At 43.3% G+C, this 24,179-nt stretch overlaps 1 protein-coding gene across 4 annotated transcripts; it reads right to left on the minus strand.

Moving 5' to 3' along the window:
• Positions 1-937: 937 nt before the first annotated feature.
• Positions 938-23,939, minus strand: Ash2l (ASH2 like, histone lysine methyltransferase complex subunit). 4 transcript variants are annotated; one of them, XM_034520415.2, is made up of 17 exons: positions 23,737-23,939; positions 23,093-23,156; positions 22,828-22,973; positions 21,284-21,372; positions 20,545-20,639; positions 18,519-18,614; positions 17,133-17,228; positions 15,739-15,814; positions 14,898-14,915; positions 13,253-13,346; positions 11,523-11,740; positions 7,381-7,548; positions 6,936-7,129; positions 3,760-3,852; positions 2,619-2,717; positions 1,688-1,747; positions 938-1,592 (listed from the first exon to the last, which is right to left on the minus strand). In XM_034520415.2, the coding sequence occupies exons 1-17, from the start codon at positions 23,910-23,912 to the stop codon at positions 1,485-1,487; spliced, it is 1,890 nt and encodes a 629-aa protein (XP_034376306.1). In that variant the 5' UTR covers positions 23,913-23,939; the 3' UTR covers positions 938-1,484. The 4 variants fall into 4 exon arrangements, with proteins under 4 accessions (XP_034376306.1, XP_076770055.1, XP_034376307.1 ...); XM_076913940.1 differs by lacking the exon at positions 23,737-23,939 and adding an exon at positions 23,532-23,553; XM_034520416.2 differs by lacking the exon at positions 14,898-14,915.
• Positions 23,940-24,179: the final 240 nt, after the last annotated feature.

The following is a 24,179-nucleotide window of genomic DNA, read 5'->3' on the forward strand; positions in this document are numbered from 1 at the left end:
GCAGCACCTTGGTAACTTCTAATGTAGGAAAGCCAGATACACAAATATCTAGGCAGACAGGAGACCCATGCATGGTTATGTGCCAACACCTCACCCCTAGTTCTTCTAATAGCTTCACTGTTTTCTTCAGCGTCCTTCAAAGGCCAATGACCTCCCTCTATAAGCTGGCTTGTCCTTTCTCAGACTAGTCCTTGCATTAGAGGGTATCTAGCAGCTGATAGGCTGTGAGCCCAGCTTTAAATAATACTGACTCCCCTAAAGGAGTCAGAGCAAGGCACATTTCTGTCAGTTTGAAGATAGCCAGGCTATGTAGACAGACCTTGCCTCAAAAGGCAAAAGAAGATATTCATGTCTGAAAGCAGCCTGGGTGACTCAGTAGGAGGCAAGTGTAATAAAATCGCCCTTTGTCTTATGATAATAGTCGCTTGAACTTGGGGAATTTCTTAAATAGCAAAACAAAATAATTAGAATAGGAATATTCTATGATGATTCTGCATCATACCTAGCTCCTAGTTAATCACTTTACCTAGTACTTAACTAAAAAAAGAACCACATAAGAAAGTCTTAGGTAACTGTAAAGTTTTGCTTTTGCCACAAACTTATTTATTTAAAAGCGGAGGCCATTAAGGATCATCCTAAAGGCAGGCACACTGTCATTTTGATCTTAACCCTTGCAGGCTACTAGACAGACAGGTGAGAGGACAGGCTGCACGTGAGCACCAGGTTCAATGACATGAATGAAGGCCTTCTACACCCTCGATCTGAGAGTCCATGGTACACAGGACAGTGAAAGCACCTGGGTGTCTTGAGGAGAGCAGGAGAGAGCAGTTGACACCCACATCATGAGCCCGTCCCAACCTGCCAGTGCTATCCCATTACACCGCTCACAGTGCTGGTACCAACAGGAACTCAACTTCAAGTGAAGCCAAGTACCACGCAAGCTTGAAGACACATTTTATTGGAGTAAAGATCTAGCTTTTAAGTCCCCGGGCAAATTCCTTTCACAATAATAGTTTCTAGAACCCCACTAGCTTCACAGATCCAAACTTCTCACCAAAAAGATTGCCTTTAGACTGCTCTGGAATGTACTGCCACTGATGTCAGCCTCTCAGAAAAAAGCTTGACTCCCCAGACCAGGGGGATGAAACATCCTTAAAGACGCTATCTGTCTGAGCAGGATCACTCACTTGTTAGAATATACAGGGAAGTAACAGGTCCTCGCTGGCAGGTCTGCTACACAGCACCAGTTTTACAGGGAGCTTATGGGCTCTTCAGATCAGCAGTTGATTTATGGCACTCAGAGTGAGAGCAGTAGTTGTGTGAGGAGGGAATGCTGAAGGGCGGGCAGGCAATGCTGCAGTCCCACCCAGCCTTTTACCTTGATCAAAGTGTACCGCAGCATCTTCGGGAAAACATTTGACACTTTATATAAACAAAAGCAAAATCCAGGATTATTTTACAATGTCATCAGAAGCATGGATTGGTTAGGGCTCCCAGGGTGGACTACGCCTTCCATCCACTTCTGTCTCCACGTGATACAAAACATCAGCCAGTGTGTGTTCTACCACAGCGCCCCAGCCCATGTCACTCATCTGCAGGAGCAATAAAAACAGAAGGGGTGATTACAGAAGCCAGAGCAAGAAACAGAAAGACCAAGAATGAATGCAGGTGTTCTAATGGTACTCACAGGGTGGTACGTGAGATCCTTCGGAGGGTACTTAAAGGATGGTCCAAAGTTAATGGAAACCTGGGACAAGTTCAATTCACACAGAAGCAGAAAAGAAATTGAAAAAGAAAACAAAAGTTCACTTGGCAGGGGATATTTAAAGGAAAACTATAGGAAGTAGGAATTGTAGTGCAAGCACTAGAGAGGCTGAGACAGGAGGATCCTGAGATGGAATCCAGCCTGAACTACATAGCAGACCCTGTTTTGAAATAAGAACAATGTCTCGGGAATACTTAGAGTCTAACTGGAACAAAGGGGACACATGCAACATTGCTAACGAGGTGGACATCTTAATGTCTACCAAGCCTCAAGCAGAAACAGACTTCTCATTGATTTCTGTCATCTTACTTCTGTTCAATAGAAGGTAATGAACTAATACAAAGAAATCTCCATGAGCTAATTTTTCCTTTATAAGCAAGCAGTAAGGGCAGGGTTTTTTGGTTTTTTTTGAAGACAGGTCTGGCTTGTCCTAGAATTCACTATTTACACTGAGCTAGCCTTGACCTCAGAGATCAGCCAGTCTCTGCTTTCCAAATGCTAGGATCAAAGGCATACACCACTATGACTGGTAGCCCTCCCTCCTCTCTCCTTCTACCCCTTCCCTCTGTGTGTGTGTCTATTCTATTTTTTTTAGTATAGGTCATCAAACATGACAGCAATGATTCATGAATGGATATGCTGTGTATCTTTCACGTCAAACAACGAGATCTGCAAAGCACAGTACACACTAATAATACCCAATTTCACTCAGGCAAATACTGAGACACCCAAATATGTCTATTTCCAGGCCTCCCGGAGGACGTTCTTATTTGTTTCTAGAAATCACTTTCCTCTCAAGTCAGTCAAAGGCTCTCACACAACCCATGCAGACTTCCAAATGCAGGGTACATACCGTGCAGCTCTTGTACAGTGAGATGGCTGGGAAGTAAACACCTTCAAAAATATCTTTGTAAGCCACACCCTGATTGACACCATTTTTATAAAATATTATCTGAAACAAAGATCAAAGTTTTGCTTTAGAATTTCACAAAGATTAAAAACACCAAACTCAACTGCAGAACACTTCATACTGCTACCAGAGTAACAATAATGTTAATGTACTCATTCTAAAATAACACACATCTTACATACGCCACTTTAGGCATTTCAAGTAAAATCAATGTAAGCACGTATTATTTCAGCTGACTTTAGGGGTTTTTTTGTTTTGTTTTGTTTTTTTAATTTTCATGCTACATATAGCAAATAGTCTGTATTCCATTATTTATTATACTGTACTTGGAGGAAGGACTGGGACAGAGTCTCACATAGTCTAGGCTGGCCTCTAGCTCACTCTGCAGCTGAGGGTGACCCTCAACTGTCAACTCCTTGTGTACAGCACCTAAGCACTGTGTCACATGTGGCATGGGCCATACCTAGCTTTCATCATTCTGCATTTGTAAAAAAGGACCAAAGACTTTTCTTTCTGGCTTGACCTTTTTTATGCCTGCTTCAGCTTTTATAACTGAATTTGAATTTCTTCTCCCAGAACAATCAGAACTCTCTGCTTCACTCGGCTTTTCAGAGTTTTACTTTCTTTTCTGAGCTTTGGGCCCTAAGCTTGACTCAGTGTGCTGGAGGCTCTTCTCTGATTGTGCTGTGACCTTGGGCTGCAGGACAGACTCCTGGGACGGGAAGGCAAGGAGAGTTCTAGAACAGTGAATGAGCCATCTAGCCCCCGGTATCTCCAAGTGACACAGCATAATCTCCTCTAGTTCTGGTCTCCCTCTGTGCTAGCATCTCCTTCAATGAGAAGACTCTCTCTCACTGGCTTCTTTAATCTCCTACACGGTCTTTATCAGCTCACTGACTTTGTAGCCCTTTCTTTACAGTCACGCAGCAGACAACAGAGGGAGCCTGGTCTACAGGCAGCGGGACTTCTCAGCTGCAGGCAGCGGGACCCTCAGCCCCTTGAGCCTCAGCTGCCTTCACTTTTATCCTCAAGACTGTCAATCTCCAAAGCCTCACCACCCTGATGTGTTTATGACGAGACTCACCTCACTATGGGGAGTCTGTTTGAGGCTCTTCTCAGCTTTGTCCACAAAGTCTTTTTCTTCAAAATACAAATAACTCTTGAACTTTATCAAAGCCTTGAAAGTGAAGTAAGAAAAAAGAAAATGACACAATGAAGAATCATTGAAATCATCATGGGGAAAAGAAAGTCAGCTTCACACAGACAGTGCTGCGGCCTTATAAAGTTCTTCCCACTGAATTCTGTCAACTTCAGTTCCGAAGACGTCACTGCCCTCTCTCCCCCACTCAGGACCCTGAGCTATGTAGCTCTGGCTGTCCAAGAACTGACCTTGTAGACCAGGCTGGCCACGAACTTAGCAGAGATCTGCCTGCCTCTGTCTCCCAAGTGGGATTAAAGGCATGAGCCACTATGCCTGGCTGCTAAGTGCTTCTTAAAAGACTCTAGCTGGTCATGGTTGTTAACCATGTCTTTAAAAAACCCTTAGCAAGAGAATTATACAAGCACACTTTAAAAAAAAAAAAAAAAAAAAAAAAAACAACAAAGTGCCTATAAAAGAAAGTAAATTGATTGAAAAATTCACAGAGCCTAAACCTTTTTTCTTTTAATTAATACGCATTGGTGTTTTGCTGTATGTCTGTGTAAAGCTGTCACATCCTGAAGACAGTCGTGACCTGCCATGTGGTGCTGGAAATTGAACTTGGGTCCCTTGGAAGACCAGTAAGTGCTCTTAGCCACTGAGCCATCCCATCCCTCCAGCCCACTAAAACTTCTTATTCTGTGACATTTTGGGAATCACTGGAAGAGTCATTGGTATGACTGATTTTCAATAAATACAACAAAGAAATCCAGTGGAGGACACAAGAAATTAAATATATCATGTTGGAATAATCTGATATTCCTAAGGAAAAAATAAGCTCAACTTTAGTACCACCCTTTAATTCAAAGTCATCAGTGACCTAACACAGGGACAAAGGTAAATATGGGAGGATATTCTCATGACTTGTGGGTACCCCCAAATTTATTAAGTCACAGAAATAAATGTAAAAGAAATCTCAAAACAAAACAGGGCTGGAGAGATGGCTCAGAGGTTAAGAGCAGTGATTGCTCTTCCAGAGGTCCTGAGTTCAATTCCCAGCAACCACATGGTGACTCATAACCATCTGTAATGAGATCTGATGCCCTCTTCTGGTGTGTCTGAAGACAGCTACAGTGTACTCATATACATAAAATAAATAATTCTAAAAAAAAAAAAAAGAAAAAAAAAAGAAAAGCCGGGTAGTGGTGGTGCACGCCTTTAATCCCAGCACTTGGGAGGCAGAGGCAGGTGGATTTCTGAGTTCAAGGCCAGCCTGGTCTACAGAGTGAGTTCCAGGACAGCCAGGGCTACAAAGAGAAACCCTGTCTCGAAAAACCAAAAAAAAAAAAAAAAAAAAAAAAAAAAAAAAAAAAAAACACACCAAAAAAAAATAAAAATTTTGGTTCATTAAAAGACACCATTCAGGGCTGGACAGCCGGACGGCTCCATGGCTAGAAGCAGGTACTGCTGGCCGAGACCCGAGTTTGGTTCCCAGCCCCATGGGAGGTGGGGTGGTTCAACCACCTGTAACTCCAACTCAAGTGAGGTCAATCTACTACTTCTGCCCTCTGTGGGCGGTACACTCCGTGTACACAACCCTATACATACACATCATTTAAAATAATTTGTTTTCTTGAGACAGAGTTTCTCTGTGTAACATTCCTGGCTGTTCTGAAACTCTGTTTGTTGACCAGGCTGGCCTTAAACTCACAAAGATCCACCTGCCTCTGCCTCTTGAGTGCTGGGACTAAAGGCATAAATGCCACTATGCCCAGCTAAAAATAATTTAAAAAAAATCATCTTTAAAAATGATACCATTACAACTGAATATGGGGTTGGTGCTGGAGAGATGGCTCAGTGGTTAAAGGCACAGGCTGTTCCTGCAGAGGTCTGAAGTGAAATCCCCAGCACTCACATGGTAACTCAGAACAGTCTACAATGGGATCCGATGCCCTCTTCTGCTGTGCAGACGTACATGCAGACAAAGTAACAATACCCACAAATCAGTAAATGTTTAAATAACTGACAATAAAAATAAGGCTTAACAAAACAGAACTGGATAGAGGGGCTAGAGAAAGAACTCAGCAGTCCAGAGGACATGGCACCTACATGGTGGCTCACAACAATCTATAATTCCAGTTCCAGGGAATCCCCTAGATTCTAGACACCAGGTACCCTCATATATACAAGCAGACAAAACACTCATGGAAGAAAAATGAGTAAACTTAATTTTTTTCTGTTTCGTTTGTTGAGGCAGGATTTCTGTGTAGTCATGGCTGTCCTGGAACTTGATTTATAGACCAAGTTGACCCAGAACTCAGAGATGTGCCTGCTTCTGCCTCCTGACTGCTGAGGACAAGGGGGCTCCATCACTGAAGACAGCTCAGCAGGTAAGAGAACTGCTTCCTCTTGCAGAGGATCCACTTTGACTCACAGCATCTATACAACAGTGCCCGACTCTATCTCTGGTATCAAGGGACCCAACTCCCTCCGTGGGCACCAGGCATACACATGGTGCATGTGTGTGTGCAGGCAAAACACTCATAAATAAAAACAAATTAACAGGAAACAAAAAACCTTTAAAAGAAAGAAAGAAAGAGAAGGAAGGAAGGAAGGAAGGAAGGAAGGAAGGAAGGAAGGAAGGAAGGACAGGGTAAAGTGGGGCTGAGGTGCCAGCCTAGCACGCAGAAGGCCCTAAGATCCATTCTCAACACTAAAATCTTTTTTTTTTTTTTAATGTGGAAAAATTCTGTATCTGACAAATCTTAAAATTCTGTTTCATTTAAAAATTGACACACACACACACATGTTTACACATATATATATGTAAACAAAGTTCAACAATGGCTAATGATGCATTTCCTGAAATACATATTGGGGGAATTACAAGAATGTAATAAATTGGTAACATGTTAATGGTAGAATTTCAGTGACTACTCAAGAACTAAGTCTGAAAATGTTCAGATCAAAAGACAAGGAAAGCACACACATGGGTGTGTGTGTGTGTGTGTGTGTGTGTGTGTGTGTGTGTGTGTCACCATCCCGAAGTCAAACAATAGCTACAGACACCGACTGCCCCAGGCTGTCAAAGCCAGAGTGCCATGAAAGGAGAACAATCTCACCTTATCTTTGTAAGTATCTGGCAGCGACTTGGCTGTCTCTGTATCTTCAGGAAGGTTGATATAAAACCCTAGGACATCTCCTTGTCCATAGCCAGACGAGTAGTGTTTGCCAATAGATTGGTGAAACTTGGTTCCTTTTTTGCTCCGCCAAGAATAGCTAAATTTATCATAACCTAAGGGAGCTTGAAGGTTACCTGTCCCAATGAGAAGAGACGTGAAAATCAGAGGATGGCTATAAGTTAACTGCTTTGTTAAAGAAAAAAAAATTCTACTTTTCTTTGTACATATTTTTGGTCAATTTTGCAAACTGCTTACAAACTACCTCTCATAGTATTCTAAGAGTTCCTAACTGGCTTCAGCTTCAAGAAATTAATTTTAAGACCATGATCTGGTAAACCCCAAGCCAATTACCCCTGCTGTGAGGCCCACAATTCTTCCAGCTTACCTAAGGGCTGGGACCAGCCCAACCTGGCAGCAGTATCTGGTGGCATCTCATCCACAGTGATTTCAAAGTACCAGGCCCCTTTCCGTACCCCATGAGAGGCCCGTACCATGGAGTAGCCCTTCTCTCCAACCACAGTCAGCCGGTCGTCAGAGATCTTTAACTGGGGAGCTGGAGTGGGAGGGAGTCAAAGGTCAGTAGTTATTTGAGGGACTTAGAGACCCGAGTCCCTTGTACTGCAAGATTATAAAAAGGGCCCCAAAAGAGTTGGCATGGGGGGGGGGGGGCACAGCTTTGATCTCAGCACTCTGGAGGCAGAGGCATGCTGATCTCTGAGAGTTCCTGGACAGCCAGAGTGATCTAGTGAGACCCTGTCTCAAAATAAATTAAGAAAAAAATGATAAAGAAGAAAAAAGGCAAGAATTATTAAGTGTTTATAGCGGCAAGAGTCCCTTCTGTCAGTTTCTATAAACACTAATGTCTATCGCTACAACACAGTCAAAACCAGAAACTGTTCCTTAGGAGGCTGTAGTGCAGGATCAAACGGGAGATCCACGTACATCTGAGGACTGATAGCAGTGAGATGTACATTTCCTGACAGTTGACTACATGCTGGTTCTATAAAGATGGAAGATCTTTAAAGGAGAACCAGTTCTTTCCAGAGAAAGTTCAAACCACTCCACTCGAGTGGGAGGGACTGAGTGACACTTTGTTTTAGACAGGATCTTGTAACACAGCTCTGGGAGAGCCTAGTATGCACTATGTGGCCTCAAATTTGTGACAAGACTCCTGACTCGGCATTCAGAGAGCTGGAATTGTATGTATGTGGCACCATGCCCAGTCGAAGTAACTGGCACTGTAGAAGACTCAGTGTGTGGCTGTGTGTTGAGCACCCTCAAGGTACCTTGGCTTAATTCTTAGCAATCAATCAAGTTCAAGTGACCAACAAACTTCAGACAAGATGACAACCAGCTGCCATACAAGATGACAGCTTTCTCAAATCACTTGCTTTAGGGATCATTTTGGAGTACTTATGAAGCTACTACAAAGGAAAACCAGGGCAGAAGAAGTGGCTCAGTAGCTAAGAGCATCCTTCCCAAGGACAGCAGTTTAATTCCCAACACCTACCTCAGGCAGTTCACAACTGTCTACAACTCCAGCTTCAGGGGATCCGAGTCATCCTCTGGCCTCCGTGAACACCTACTCACTTACGGCATATTCTCACAGATATACAGTCCTACACACCCACGTTAAAATAAGAATTGTCGGTGGTGATATATGCCTTTAATCCTAGCACTGAGGACGCAGAGGCAAGAGAAGCTCTTGAGTTTGAAGCCAGCCTGGTCTATGAGTTCCAGGATAGCCAAAGCTACAAAGAGAAACCCTGTCTTGAAAAACAAAAAAACCCAAAACAACAACAAAAGAGTCTAGTTTTTCAACTGGTATAAATCAGTGTACAGAACAAAATGGAAAGATTACAGGATGCTGTCCTTCATGTATAAAAGAGACAGGAGAATACATGTATCTGTGAAGACAAATACCAGTGTCCAGGCATGATAGATGCCGTCTCTGATCTCAGCTCTCAGGAAGCTGAAGCTGGATTACTGTTGTAAGTCTGAAGCTGGCTACATTATGTACTGAGACACTTCCCACCAACCCCTGCACTCCAAAAAAGGGAAAAGACAACAAAACAGGAAAATAAAGAGAAAAAAACTAGAAACAAGGGAATGGGTGGGAAAACCAAGAGAATGAGAATTGAATGTAGCCATGAAGAAGCAGTGACATTAAATACAAATTTTTATCAAAACCAATAGTAATTAGGTCAATGAGATAATTCAGTGAGGAAAAGGTACTTGCTGCATAAGCCTGCTGAACTGTGTTCAATCCCTGTACCCTACCCAAGGATAAAAGATGGATTCCAGAACATCCTCTGACCTCCACATATACCCATGACATAAGCACCTACACACATGCACCTACACACACATGCAAACACACACAGACACACACAGACACAGACACACACACACACACGAGATATGGGAGGACCCAAAACAGTAAAATACATCAGTAAGTCAACCTGGCTGAATATCACACTGAGAAAATTAGGGGAAAACAACCAATGGATACTAAAGTCAAACAGAGCTGCACACAAATACTACAATGACTTCTCACAGTAGTTGTATCCTTATTTGACAAGTCCCAATCTATGTATGCAGTGTGTGTGGTGCTGGGGAATGAACTCAAGGCCTTGTGTACACTATGTAAGTTCTATACTTCTGAGCTTCAAAACCCTCACCCCATTAAAAACAAACAAAATACTTCCTTACATTCTGGCATTACGAGAAGTTCCTGGCCAACAATACAGTACTTTCTGAAATTATCTTAAATGGGTATTAACGAACAAGTAAATATACTACAGATAATCATCCAGAGCCATCGAACCAGTCAAGTTTTCTTGTTTATTTGTTAAGCCAAGTTTTCCACTGTTGGAAAAATAAGTTACAAATACATAAAGTGGAAGGCCACGTGGAAACATCCTATGGTGTTTGGCTGGAGTTCCAAGGGTTACAATATATGTGCAGGTTAGCTTACAAACGCCCTGCTCTTCCCTACAAGGCACTCTGGAGGCACTGAGACCCACTAACATGAGCATACCTGCTATAGTGTGGATGTGGTTTGAGGTTTGCTCCCACAGAGTTTATGTGTGGAAAGCTCAGTTCCTGTGTGGTTGTACTGAGATGATGCAAATTTTAAAGTTGTACTAAGTGACAATAATTGATCATGAGACATTACCATGAAAGAAGTTTTAATGCAGGTCTTGTGCGAGAAGACAAGCTCTTGAGAACATGTTATTACAAAAGAATCTTGGCTGACCTAGTTATAGATTTCTACTGCTGTGACAAATACCAAGTGTAAGTGTCCAGTGTCTGGGACTACAAAGGACTTGGCAGTCACACGTCTCTGGTTCTGTCACTTACAGCACATCCGCCACATTCCTTAGGATCGGACAGGCTCCACTCCACACTGCTGCTGTCCTGGCACCTCCAGTATCCTGAACCAGCCACTGCAAAGGAGCTGTACCTTCCCCAGCAGCCTCGCCTGCCCCTTTGTATGGACTGCAGTTCTGCACATGGTGCCAGGCCTCGGTTTCTCTGCATGACTCCTCAAACCCAGCAGCTTTCACTACAATGGAGCTGCATCTTCCTGACCACACTTCAGAACTCCAACCTTACTGAATGGTACTTCTATGACCCCTTCAATCCTGAGGTTTCCCTGTAACTGAATGGCCCCTTCATCAACAGCCTCTCCCAGCCTGTTCTCTGTGACCTCTTCACTACTTCAGCTCAAATCCTGCCAACACCAGTAAGGTGCTGAAGACTTCCATACATCAAGTTTGGTTGACAGCTTGAAAGGCAACTGTGGCCCACTCTGAAGCAAAGTTCTGTGTGCTGGCCCTGAGGAAATGTTCCCAGAAGATTTTACCTCAATGCTACTGGTCTCTTCTTAATCACAGTTGATTCTTCAGCCCCAGTTAACCAGAAACCACAGCTTCTTAATACAAACTATCAAACATCCAGTCTTAGCAGGACTCCCGGGCTTCTCTGAAGGCTCCACTGTCTGCACTGCTCTCCGCATTACCATCCAAGCTCCCAGACAGCAACCTGTTAGCTCTGCACTTTCCTGGCTTTTCCAGCCCCATGTTCTGAATACTTGAGCTATGTTCCCCAACACAGTCAGGCTCCCAGCAGTACTTCACAGTCCAGGCACCAATTACTATTGGTGTGAGAAGCATCACAACCAAAAGCAATTTGAGGAGAAGGTTTTATTTCAGTGTGCACTTCCACAACACAGTCCACCACTGAGGGAAGGCAGCACGTAAACTAAAGCAGAAACCATTGAGGAATGTCGCTTCCTGGCTTGCTCTCTACAGTTTGTTCAAGTTGCTTTCTTATACAGCCCAGAACCAGGGATAGCTTCACCTCCAGTGGGCTGGGCCCTTCCCATCAATTACCAATCAAGAAAATGCCTCAGACTGTCCACAGGCCAATCTGATGGAGGCACTTTCTCAGTTAGGATTCCCTCTTCCCAGAACAAAAAACCTAAGAAGCGCAACTTCTAAATGACCATTAAAGCGTACGCACCTCGATCATGTAGGGCTAACAAGACTCGTTCGTATAAGCAGGCTCTGTAGAGGTCTCCAGGGATAGGTTTTCCTGCCCAGCAGTCAAGTTCCAGCTTCTCTGGGTCAGGGGCATGAGGATCGGGCTCAGCCAGAATATACCGATAGCCATCTTTGTTAAATGGATGTTCCAAAGGGTAGCCATGAGGAGGGAGACGCTGAGCAGAAAATAAAGGGTCACTGAAAAAAAAAAAGAGAAACAAATGAAGACACGGAGCCCTCCCTCTCCAGTTCACCTGTGTTCTGGCCTATAAGAAAGGCTCTGGTTTGTTGTTTCTGATAGAACACATGCAACTTTACTGTGTTAACTTCAATTAATCATCTGCCCCCGCCCCCCACAAATATCTAGTTAAACTACTTGTAGTTTGTAGAGATTGACAACTAACTTGTGGGGAGGGAATCTGTACACATATACTGTCTGTCAGTACAAACTGAACAATTCTATGAAGGGAGGAAGGCACAGGAGAAACAGGGTGAATGTGGCTGCTTTCTTTTAGCATTTCTTAAAGCCTTGTTTTTACTTTATGGACATGCTTGGCTGATATGCAAATTTATACACCATAGATGTGCCTGGTGTCCGCTGAAGACACCAGGTCTGCAGAAGAGCACATCAGATTCCTTCGGGATTGTACTTACAGGTGGCTGTGAGTTAGTCACCTTGTAGGAGCTGGGAAGCAAATCCAGGTCCTCTATAAGAGCAGCAAGTGCTTTTAACCACAGTCCTATCTCCAACCTCCATTTTACTTAACTTCTGAGACAGCATGAATCCCATATTCTGCACTAGAAGTGGCCAGAAGCCATGTGCACCACAGCTAGAAGCAGACAGAGGCCAGGCGTGCAACTAGACCCATGGGCCATCCCCCACGCTGCATCCACAAAGCTTTGCTAAACCCCAGACAATATCTGCCATTCTAGCAGTACCGGGTAGAATGAAGACTCTTAAAGCTTAAAATGATTATCTAAAGGATTTATATATTTAGAAATACTCAATTAACAGATGCCCACACAATTAGAGTTGTTACCCAATATCTAACCTTTTGATAGAAGTTGCTACCCAGGACAGCTTTCGACCCATCTGTGGTTCTCCATGGTCCATAGCCTCTTTCTTTTCCTCCCCTTCCCTTCCTCTTTTCTTCTCCCAGCTCCACCTCCTCTTCTACTGCCTAATCACTGAGCTCCAGTGCGAATACAATGTAGCAAAATAAAGATCCTGCTACAACTCTCGGTTGCCAGTCTAAATGAGAAGTGATCTGGATTTCATCACCTCAGCTTTGGACAGAGGGAAAGGAAGAGACATGAGAAAGGAGAGGCACGTTAAGGAGCTAACATTTAGTGAGCTCTATTTCCTCGTCCCTATCTAACCTCAATCTAATAAGGGAACTTTATTCCTCAGAACAGAAAATAAAACTGTTATTAGGACTATTGTTTTTTGTTTCAGTGCTGGGAATTCAACCTGGGGCCTCACCATGTCAAACAGCCCTCTACCACTGAGCTGTATTCCTAGAGCAAGAATCTATTTTATAGTAATGAGTTCATAAAAGAGAAGACCTCACTTGAAGTTGTTTTGTCTTACCGGAGGCTCAGGACTCATTGAAAACAAGCAAACAAAACCTAAGAATACAGTTCTTTCCCTTTCAGTGAATTTTACCCACAGCAAACACCCAGGGACTAAGTTGGGTGGGGTGATCACACCTTCTGGCCTTCTTGGTGGTCCCTGTTGTCCCTCCGTCCTGCTGCTTACGCTTGGCTCCTCTTCCTTTCCCACTGCTTCCTGCTGCGATTCCCCCTTTGAAGAGAAGGCAGATCATTTTCACAGAGCCACTACAGAGCCACAAGGGCACTCAAAGTCCATGGCGACTACCATTCCCAATGTGCATTTGTGTAACATCAGACGGTTTTCTTCTTGTCCTATACAGATTTTAGCCTGGTTTTGAAAGGATCAGCTATATCTCATAGCTGAAATTCTGGGCCAACGTCCAGATAGTAAGGTCACATGAATCTAGTACACCTGATATCCAAGTTATTATATCTTCAACCAACCTTCCTTCCTTAAATAAACAAATAAATAGATAACCAACCAATCAATCAATTAAAAAAATCCATGTGGAGGTCAGGATAACTCTGTAGAGTTATTTCTGTACTTTACACGGGTTCCAGGGATTAACTGAAGTTGCCAGGCTTGCAGCCAGTGCCTTTACTAGCTAAGTCTTCTTTCCAGCCCTTTCTTAATCAACTGTAACCAATGCTACTTTATGAGGTTGTGACACAAATGCATCTGTACCCAAACTCCAAGCACCCACAGCTAAAAAGAATGAAAACACTGCATGGACTGTGCTTATTCACCACTTAATACAAACATCAATAAAAACGTCCTTACTGAAGGCCAATGTCCACTTGCTTCAATTGCATAATGTATTTCATAAACATATAAAGGCATTATCTACATAAAGCACTCAAATATCCAACAAGACAAAAATACACCAAACATAGGAAACAAAAACAAAAATACTAAAAAGGTGTTTCTCTCCAGTGTTTGTAAATTTATCATGATTATACATAAAAGGACAGAAGCTTTAAATTTAGTATGCAATTTTTAGTTCCATATCAAGAATTGTGCCAATAAATTCAATAGGTTACATTAACCTGGTTTGTGGAGTTAAGGGCAAATCAAACAATTCATATATTTTATATTACAACACTTGTACACATTCAGACCACCAGGAATATTGACTTATATGTTTTAAAGTACTTTGTAATTTTTTTTTCCATTTCAATTATTCCTCTCAGTTTGTTTTTGTCTTTCCAGAAAATGGCCCCTGAACTGCAGGAAAACACCTTTATGTAAACGACTGCATGGAGTGCTATGTGTAAATTTGGGACAAGCTTGGAGATTACCAGCAGCTCTACTGCAATAAAAACAATAAGGACATGGAGAGCAGGTCATATTCTGCACACATAGTACCAGATTAATGCACAATGTCCTTTTATGAACCTGGCTGCTATTCATACAGCTCATAAAAGGTTTAATGTTAAAAACTTATGATGACATGATTATTAATCAAAAGACTGCCAAATCCTCTACTGCCATTTGGCGCTGCTTGAGCAGAGTAGGCAACACTGACGGGACTGCTGGCTGGCCATGTTGGCAGAATATGACAACATCAAGCTTTGACTCCCACCATCAAATGGGAACTACAGCTCCACAGTCAGTGCCGCCACACCACTTTCACAATGCTTTAGAATTATGGAGTTTAGCTTCTACCAAAGCTCAGCAAAAAGCACTTCAAACCACAAGATACTTAGGTCTGAGGCTGAAAGAAGACAGAGAGGAATTCACCTCCCAAAGTGGCTCCACCTGTAAGAACAGAAGTGGCACTATGTATTGTCAGGTATCAACAGTCCCAAAGGGAAAGTTGTAACAACAGAAACAATACACTCCATTTCCAACACACCTTAGAGTGTTAAATGTGGACTGTATAATACACTTAAGAAGCTCCCATTCTAAAAGACAAGCTCATGAATGTTGCCCTGAGTGGGATGGCTAGCCACTAAGCTACTGCCTGGCCCCTAGTTTTTATTAGATTAGCAACAAAGAAAATTCCCTCTGTTAATTAATTAGCTGGATTACCAAAAAAGGGGGGGAAATGCCCATAGTAGGTGATCCATACAGAAATACTGACAGATGAATGTGCTGAAATATTCAGGGCAAGAAAAATCAGATGGACAAAGGCAACTTGTCAAGCAACTATTGAGCTATGGAAAAGAGTAGCAAGCAAATGAATTTCCCAGATTAGGTGTTTATCATCATACAGATGTGGAATCTAATGAAAATGCAGGAAGGCTAACCTTCAAAGTACATACTATCTTACACAAAATCTGCGTCACTTCAGTCCTAATTGAATTTGGGTGGACAGACTTTATTAATGTCCAATATATGCATAAATAGAAATTCACAGTACATCCCATTAATGTGTAGAACTACTAGTAAGACCAAGCTGCTGTAAAGTGACAAAATCTCTCTTCCATTATTCCCCGCCCGCGTGTTTAGTGAGCGGCTACAATCTGCATTTCAATTTAAAAGCGTAATTACCCAGGTCTGGCGCCTCCTAAAGAGCACCCAGCCCCAGGCCAGGCTCTCCTTAGCCACAAAGCTTCTGAGGAGACACTAGAGCACATACCATTTAGGTTCCCACTAGCAGACACGGCGCTGCTTTGTTTCTGGTTGTCATAAGCAGGACCAATAGTACTAAGATCCTAGAAGAAGAAATATCCTAGTAAAAAAAAGGCCACATGAGCAAATTAATCTGGCAACTGCTCCAAAAATGGACAAAATTAGAGCACAGAAAATGAAAGTCATATCCTAAAAAGCAAGAAAGGTCCTCAACTTGGATGCTTCAAGAATTCAGGAAGGAGCGTGTGTGCAGCAGGCCTCAAGTCAGGGTCAGAATGGTTCCAGGATGGAACTGACCAATCAACCGGGTGAGGGAGAGCTGCACAGCAGGCCAGGACACTTAGGTCCCCTCACTCTGGCCTCTGTAGGAACTGTGACCCACACAGCTGAGCTGTCCCATTCTATGAGACAGAAGTCTGAATTTTCACTGTCCATTTTACAACAGTGACCACCGAGTATACCCGCAGCTCTTCAAATCTGCATGGGCAGCCAATCAGCCCCCACCTCAGCGTCTAGGAAGGTGGCTGAGGACAGAGAGTCCTGAGCTTGTGCCACACTGACAGATTTCATCTCAAAAAAGGCAGAAAGTCAGACACTTTACGGCAAATTTTCTCAGGTGCCAATGTGTCCTTTGCTCTGCAACAAAAAAATGGAAATTTCTTTTTCCCATAAGATTCTAGCAACACAGATTCCCCCAAAACTTCTTCAGAACAAAGAATGCTTTTAGGAGTAAAATTTCATATAAAAGAAGATTAGAGAAAAATTTACAAAAGTAAGCCCTAACACCGAGGAACAACCAGAATCAAAACCGGTTCCTGAGCCAGGCATGGTGGCTCACATATGTAACCCCAGCAAGTGGAAAGTTGAGGCAGGAAGAAGGATCATGAGTTTAAGCTAACCTGGGCCACAGTGAGGTCTTGTAACAAAAAGATCACTGCCAACTCCTGGGAACTGGGGATACGAAATCATGTTCTTGTGCTTGAACACTTTTTGAGTCAAGGCCTCATGTAGCCCAGGCTGGCTTCGAACCTATGATCTTCCTTATTTGCACCTCCTTAGTGCACTACCATGAGTATACCATGATTCCCAGGTAAGGACTTCATCAACTCAGGCAAATCTCCAGCCACATGCTTCACTACCCCTACATGGCTTCTGATAAAAAAGAATATGGAGAGGTGGCTCAGTGCTTAAGAGCATTTGCTGCTCTCCCAGTGGTCCCAGGTTCAAGTCCCCAGCACCCACATGGAAGCTCACTATTGTCTGTAACTCAAGTTTCTGGGGCTCTGCTCCCTCTTCTCCCTCTTCTGGCCTCTACAGCTACTACACAAACATAGTACACAGACCTCAGTATGAGAAAGAGAGACAGAGACACAAAGATCCTATGAAGGAAGATTAACGTACCTGATCCAAAAGTCCAAACTTGGGGTAATCTTCTTCTGGGTCTTTGCTTCCTGGATCAGGGTGTTCCTTTACCAAGAACACATCTCTTTCCTTACTCTAAAAGGAAACAGTATCTTCGTGATAATGAACGTTTTACTTACAAGGGTAGAGATACTCGCCAACCGCAAATGTCAATTCCTAATTGTATTCTCCAAACCCCCTCAGGTTCCTTTTATCAGAAAATCAGTACATGACCAGAACAATTCAAGTGAGAGAGAGCACTCAGAGCCTGGTCAGGCAGGGAGGCAGCAGGGGTGGCACAGTTCTTGCCTAGAATGCATGAAGACCTGGGCCTGAGCCCTAGCACAACATGAACACCAAGCATGGTGGCTCACACACATAAGCCCAGCACATGGAGCGCTGAGGCAGGAAGAGTGACCATGAGTTACATGAGTTACAACTGTACTGGCACTGGGGGGGGGGGGGGGGGGGGGGGAAGAAGGTCAGAGGTCGGTCACCCTTGGCTACACACTGAGTTCAAGGCCTGGACTACAAGAGACCTAACAATAACAAACAGGACAGTGAGAGCCAGTGCTCCAACCCTCCTCTCTCCTCTTGCCTGGATTAAGTAGACTTCTCCCCAAGTACTCTCATTACTTCTAAAGTCACTGCTCAGAACAAGACTTTTCTTATCTAATGAAAAAAGAAAAAAATGTATCCAAAGTCAACTTAAAATTCAATCTGCAAAAGTGTGGTGGACAGAGATGGCTGGACTAGAGGGATGGCTCAGTGGTTAAGAGCACATGCTGGTTTTCCAGAGGGTCCAGGTTTAGTTCCCAGCATCAGTATCAGGTGACTCAAAGCCATCTGTAACTCCAATTCCAGGAGATTCAATGGCCCTTTCTAGTCTCATACACACATATGCATATTAAATAAATCTTAAAAAAAAGACAAGAGTTTCAGCACACAAAAGTGGTCTTAGAGGAGAATGATATTCACATAAGACAGTAACTGGCTGAATTTGTATAAAAAATTAAAATTTATAACTACCTGTAGCTTTTATTCAATGATTAATATCAAATTGCTTGCAGAGTTTCAGCCATTATATTATTTCAAACTGAAGCAAATTTATCTCTTAGAAACAACACTGGTGGGCTGTCGAGATGGCTTAGCAGTTAAGAGCACTGACTGCTCTTCCAGAGGTCCTAAGTTCAATTCCCAGCAACCACAAGGTGGCTCACAACAATCTGTAATGGGATCCGATGCCCTCTTCTGGTGTGTCTGAAGACAGCAACAGTGTACTCCATACATTAAATGAATAAATAAATCTTTAAAGAAAGAAAGAACGAACGAACGAACACTGGCTTCAGAAACTGATTGTTATCTATCCCATTTTAATTCACTTACCATTGTTTTGACAATGTTATTGGGCCAAGTCATTTTTCCAGGTCTCTGTCTGGTTGTCATACATTCCCAGTATTTATCAATAAATGGTATAATATCCTATTTTTAAGAAATAAAATATATTAAGAATTAGAGCTGTTTTCAAAGTTACACACAGACACATCAGACACACACACACACACACACACACACACACACACACACACGTCTTTTCAAAGACTTCGTTACAATCGAAGCAAGAATCTGCCTGTAGTTTTTAGGTATAGAAAAAAATTCAATCGTCCAAACTAATATATGGCCTGTAGGGTGGCTCAGGCTTAACAATCTCAGCACTTGGGAGGCTAAGGCAGGAGAGTGGCTATGAGTTCCTGGCCAGGGCAACAGAGTAAAAATCTGTCTCAAAGAAACAATAACCCACCAACCAAGCATATATAGATTGTGGAGATTTCAAATGAGTATACACAGGTTTTAGCTAGTTAGTACCTACAGCCCACAGAAGTTGTATTCCCTTCTGTGGCTGTCAGTAGAAAGTAGATTCTGAGCTTTTATCTGTGTCCTGAGAACATTTTCTTCTGGACAACAAACAAAAACCTCACTCTTCTTTGTAACTGAGATGGAGCTTTGTACCTTGTAAGTTTACTCTGTACAGCTCTATTCTTGCTCTTATATTGAGAATTATCGATCACTCAGAACCAGTTGTTCTGAGTCTTTCCTCAGTCTTTATAACCAGAACAACATGAATTTAAAGTTTTCAGGCACTTCACCTCCGCCAGGCTCCCTTCCAGCTACTTTGACAGTAGCCCTGCCTGCCAGCTCTTATCTGACTGAAACAGCGTCTGACCTTGGTCTGCAGGCATCACACCACTTGACATTGTCTTCCAAATTCTAAGCAGTTATCGTGCAGAAAAGGAGTTGAATCAGGAAAATGTACAGAAAGCACCGTCATTCCAGAAAACAAGGAGTTTAGAAACTCATGGGGACATATCTAAAGGTTTTGGCTATCAAGGTGACAAAGCTATCCTGGTCAAATGTGAGACAATCCAATGTCAGGAATTCAGTGGACTATAGGACAGTTATATATTACTGCTTCTAGGGTCACAATGAAAGCTATGTGAGATTAACTCAAACATAGGAGAATGACAGAGCCACGGAGAGCAGGGGCTGTATGAGCCTGCTGACTTGCAGCACACAGGTTTACAGTGCACCTGATCCAGAGTCTTGACAACTCCCCACAGCAGTGTGTCTTGGTGGCTCCTGTCCTTCCCATCTTTGCCTGCAGACTCTGGCCTACTGCTCATAATAACGGCCCTCAGCTGGCCAGATAGCAACTGTTTTTCCCACAGGGACAAGGATGAATGAGGTAGAAGACCAGGCAGTCAGCTTTGTGTTCTTTCCAGGAAGCCTAAGACAGTCGTGCCTATAGTATAAGGAAGGGTTCTATGTGTGACCTTAGAATCAAGGACAGAGGTTTTGTTTTGTTTTGGAAAGAAGGCAAAACAGAAAGACTGAAGAAGATTATGAGCTTGCAGTTACCAGTTTCAGGCCAGCCAAGGCTAGAGACTGGTTTACACCAGACCTGATTATGGGACAGATGACTTGCTTGTTTCAAAAAGCCAACCAAGTTTTATTTAAGGATTGATAATACTAACAGCTAAGCCAAATGACATCTACTAGATAGCTGGTAAATTATAATTTCCACATATGGAAAAAAATAAGGTAACTACTACACGATTTACTAATAAATAAAAACTGAGCAAAGGGCTGGAGAGATGGCTCAGCGGTTAAGAGCATCCTCTGCTAGTCCAGAGGTCCTGAGTTCAATTCCCACCAACCACATGGTGGCTCACAACCATCTGTAATGGGGTCTGGTGCCCTCTTCTGGTGTGTCTGAAGACAGCAACAGTGTACTCACATACATAAAATAAATACATCTTTAAAAAAAAAAAGAGCAGAAAGAACATGCTTGCTAACGAGGATATGCAGAAGTTCCCCTTGATTCTTCAGCATATTGCAATGACATTAGTTCTACCTTATCTTTGGAAAACATGGTTTTTGGGTGCTCATCCTGTGTCCGAGACTGCCACGTCAAGTTCGCCAAAGCACTAAGGCACATCTCCTTTAAATCTATCAGAAAAAGTAAAAGACATCTCTGTAAATCTCTGTTTTTACCAACAAGCGCATACTCAACAGAATAGGTGTGATGGTTAGCTTCAATTTGACACAATCTAAAACCTCCTAACAAGAGTGTCAGTAAGGGGCTATCTGTATCAGGTTTGGCTGTGTGCCTGTCTATGGAGGACTACTGTGACTATTTGAGAAAGCCTGCCCACTATTTCCTGGACAGGGTGTCCTGAACTGTGTGAGTAGAAAACAGCAGGCAGAGCTTAAACACCCACTGTGCACTGTCAACATGAGGTGAGCGTGGCCGCTCCCTCAGAGGCTGCTGCTGTGAGCTGCATATGGTGAAGCTAGGATGCAGTGGAACCGGAAGTGCAGGCCTTAGCCTTCCTCCTTTGAGTTGCTTGTGTCAGTATCATACGCTCTCACCAGGTAGAGAGACCAAGACAGTGGTCTACAAAACAATAATCTCAGCAGCTAAAAGTGAAGTAATAACTTGATTTGAAATGGACAACTACAGTTATTCAGAGCTAAATACCAAACTAATTCCAACCAGCTCTTGGGCAAAGATATCCTAAGTGTGCTAACCCAGATCTCTTCTGTTTTCCAAGGGACAATCGCTCTTTAAAATACTCTGGAGCTGTTCTTACTTGCTTGCTTCCGGAGAAAGTAGGTATTCCCACTGTGATGGCACACATTGCAATGGAAGCTGTAGTTGGTCATAAAAGGTAGGCATGACCTGTGGATGGGCCAAATTACACAGATTAGTGAGCCACTCAACACATTCCTGTGCCTTCCTTTACAAAGTCTATCAGCAGTAGTAGTATGTGTACACGTAATGCATGTGAAGGCACATGTCCCAGGTGTACATGTCCCAAGATGCACAGCTCCCAGGGACTTGGAGGCCAACCCTGTGACTTAGTTCTCTTCTTTCATCTTCATATGGCTCTAGGGACCAAATTCAAGTCTCAAGGCTTACTCAGGACGTGTCTATCTGCTGAGATATCTAACTAGCCCACTCTTTGGTTTCTTCTGAGATAGGGACCTAGTCTAGAATTAGCTACAGTTCATACAACCTGGAACTTGTGATCCTCCTGCATCAGCCTCCTAAGTACTTGAATTACAGGTGTGCACCACCAGCTCCACTCAATATACATTTTTTCCCTTCAAGACAAAGTTTTATGGTATAGCTCTGGCTGGCCTGATATTCAACTATACAGCCCAGCCTGGCCTCAAAATTAACATAGACTGGCTCAAAGACCAGAGGATTCCTGCAATTTTAAGACCAACTTGGTCTCTAAAGGACACTCCAGGCCATTCAGGGTTAGATAGTTAGAGAGCCAATGACTTAATAGTTATCCACACTGAGTCAAAATGCTCACCTATTACCTACTGATCTACTACTCCACAGAAGAGGAGACCTTTCGCTCTAACTCATAATATTTTCAGTTCTCCAGAATAGGTACATGTTTAAAAGGGTTTTTTTTGTTTCCTCCTGAGAAAAAGTGTAAGATACCAATTGGGGTACATTATTAGCAATGAGAAAGGAAACAAAGTAAGCTAAATTTAGACATGAAAAGCACTGACCACCTCATTATTTTCCAGAAATTAAAAACATTTCTCTCCAGTCAGTGATAGTGATCTCCCGAGGCCTTTGCACATCGTAGGCAAGTACAGTACAACCAAACACTACACTTCAAATGTTTGTGACAAAAGGCCTTGCCCACTGTAAATACTAAACCCAGAGTATACTGTCTCAAATTTAATTACATAATCTCTTCTAATTGCATAGACTTGTTTCCCAATCAGATTGTAAGTTCAAAATCGAGGACAATGCCCACACTGATACATAATAGGGCTCTTATCTCAATACTTAAAAAATATGCCAAAGGGACAGAAACAATTTTTTAGTCAGCATACTGGTCCCTGAATGAGTGAACACAAAATACTACCAATTGATTTGGGGGGGGGGGGGATATTTAAAAGTACTTCTCCATTTTTTTTTTTTTTTTTTTGAAATTAAGATAGGATTACTTAATTTTCCCTTCCACCCCTGGAACTGGGGTTCCTGGACCACTATGAGCTGTCATTGCATGTTGGGAATCAAAACCAAGTCTTTGGAAGGGCAACCAGTGCTCTTAACTGTTAAGCTACGTTTCCAGGAGATCTCTCTAAGGCCACGAAATGTACTCACGACGTGTCTATTCCAAAGGTGTCAGCTGTGAACCACTTTGTACATATTCCACACTGCAACTCGACCTCTCCCAACTGACGCCCATTCTCCTCATCCACAGAGCCCGCCTGGGCATCCATCACTTCTGACGTATCTCCAGCACCTTCCTGGAGCCACAGGACAGTAAGAGAATCAAATGGGCTGACTGACTATATTTTAAAAATTAGGTTAAAAAATTTAAAATAAAATCTAGTTTGCCTTTCAAAGGCCTAAAGGAAATACTTACCAAAGTATCTTTTCCATTAGAAGATTCTGTCTCCAGACCACTTACATCAACCAAGTTTGCATCCCTATAATGAAAAGACAAACATCAAAATGCCTATTCCTAAACAAAACAAAAAAACCCCACTGATCCAAAACCTGACAGACTTCCTATTATGTCGTTTCCGGCTAAGCATGTCCTGAACGGGATGCCCAAGAAAACAACCCTGAATATTGGGAGGGAGGTTGTCAAGACAAAAGTGTTCATGGCTTAGAGTTCGTCCTGAGGGAAGTCACTCGGGTCTGAGTTTCCTAGTGCACTCAGGATTGATTCCCTCCATTCCAATAATGAAGGGAGCTTTCCTTCCTCGGTTATTTCAGCAGAAACCAGTATTGAAGAGTGTTTAGCTAGCTAGGTCTTCTGGGGTGCAAGGGCGGGAGAGAGGAAAACACGCTTGGCTCACACTGGTGCAGATGGAAGTCTGAGGTGCAGTTCGGAGCCGACCCACCAAGCAGCCAGCTGGGTGCGGAGGGTACCGGGCAGACCGAGCCGTTGGCCGTAGGGCCTGGGAGCGGAGGGCGGCGCGCGGAGCAGCGCGAGCCGCGGGGTTCCACGAGGGGCGGGCCCTCCTGGGCGCGTTCTCCTGGGCTGGGCTGCGGATGTCTTACCCACTTTCAGCCTCTCCAGAACTGGGCTCCGCTCCCGGGGCGGCAGACGGCCCCTCTCCAGCCCCAGCGGCCACCGGCTCTGTCTCTCTGTCTTCTGCAGTTGTGGCATTTGCAGCTGCTCCTGGACCAGGGCCGGCGCCTACTCCGGGGCCAGGACCTGCTCCAGTCGCCGCCATTGCTGCTACTTCCCAAGCTCTCGCGAGAATACATCTGTGCAGTGCACGCACAGTGTTCTTAAAGTGGTAAAGACCTTTTGTAGGGCCCACCACTTACTTGTAAATTATGCACTTTGAGCCTGCCGCTTTAAGGCCAGAAAAAGCAGGGCGAACCTCAGATTGTCTGGGTTTGAAGGAAGCCGCTTACTAGGTCGGTCATTTACTTTCCTCTGGGATTTATGTCATTAAAAACGCCTGCTCATTTTCGTGGCTAAAAGTGGAAATCGC

This window comes from Arvicanthis niloticus, chromosome 16 (assembly GCF_011762505.2).
Source record: "Arvicanthis niloticus isolate mArvNil1 chromosome 16, mArvNil1.pat.X, whole genome shotgun sequence".
NCBI classification, from domain to species: domain Eukaryota; kingdom Metazoa; phylum Chordata; class Mammalia; order Rodentia; family Muridae; genus Arvicanthis; species Arvicanthis niloticus.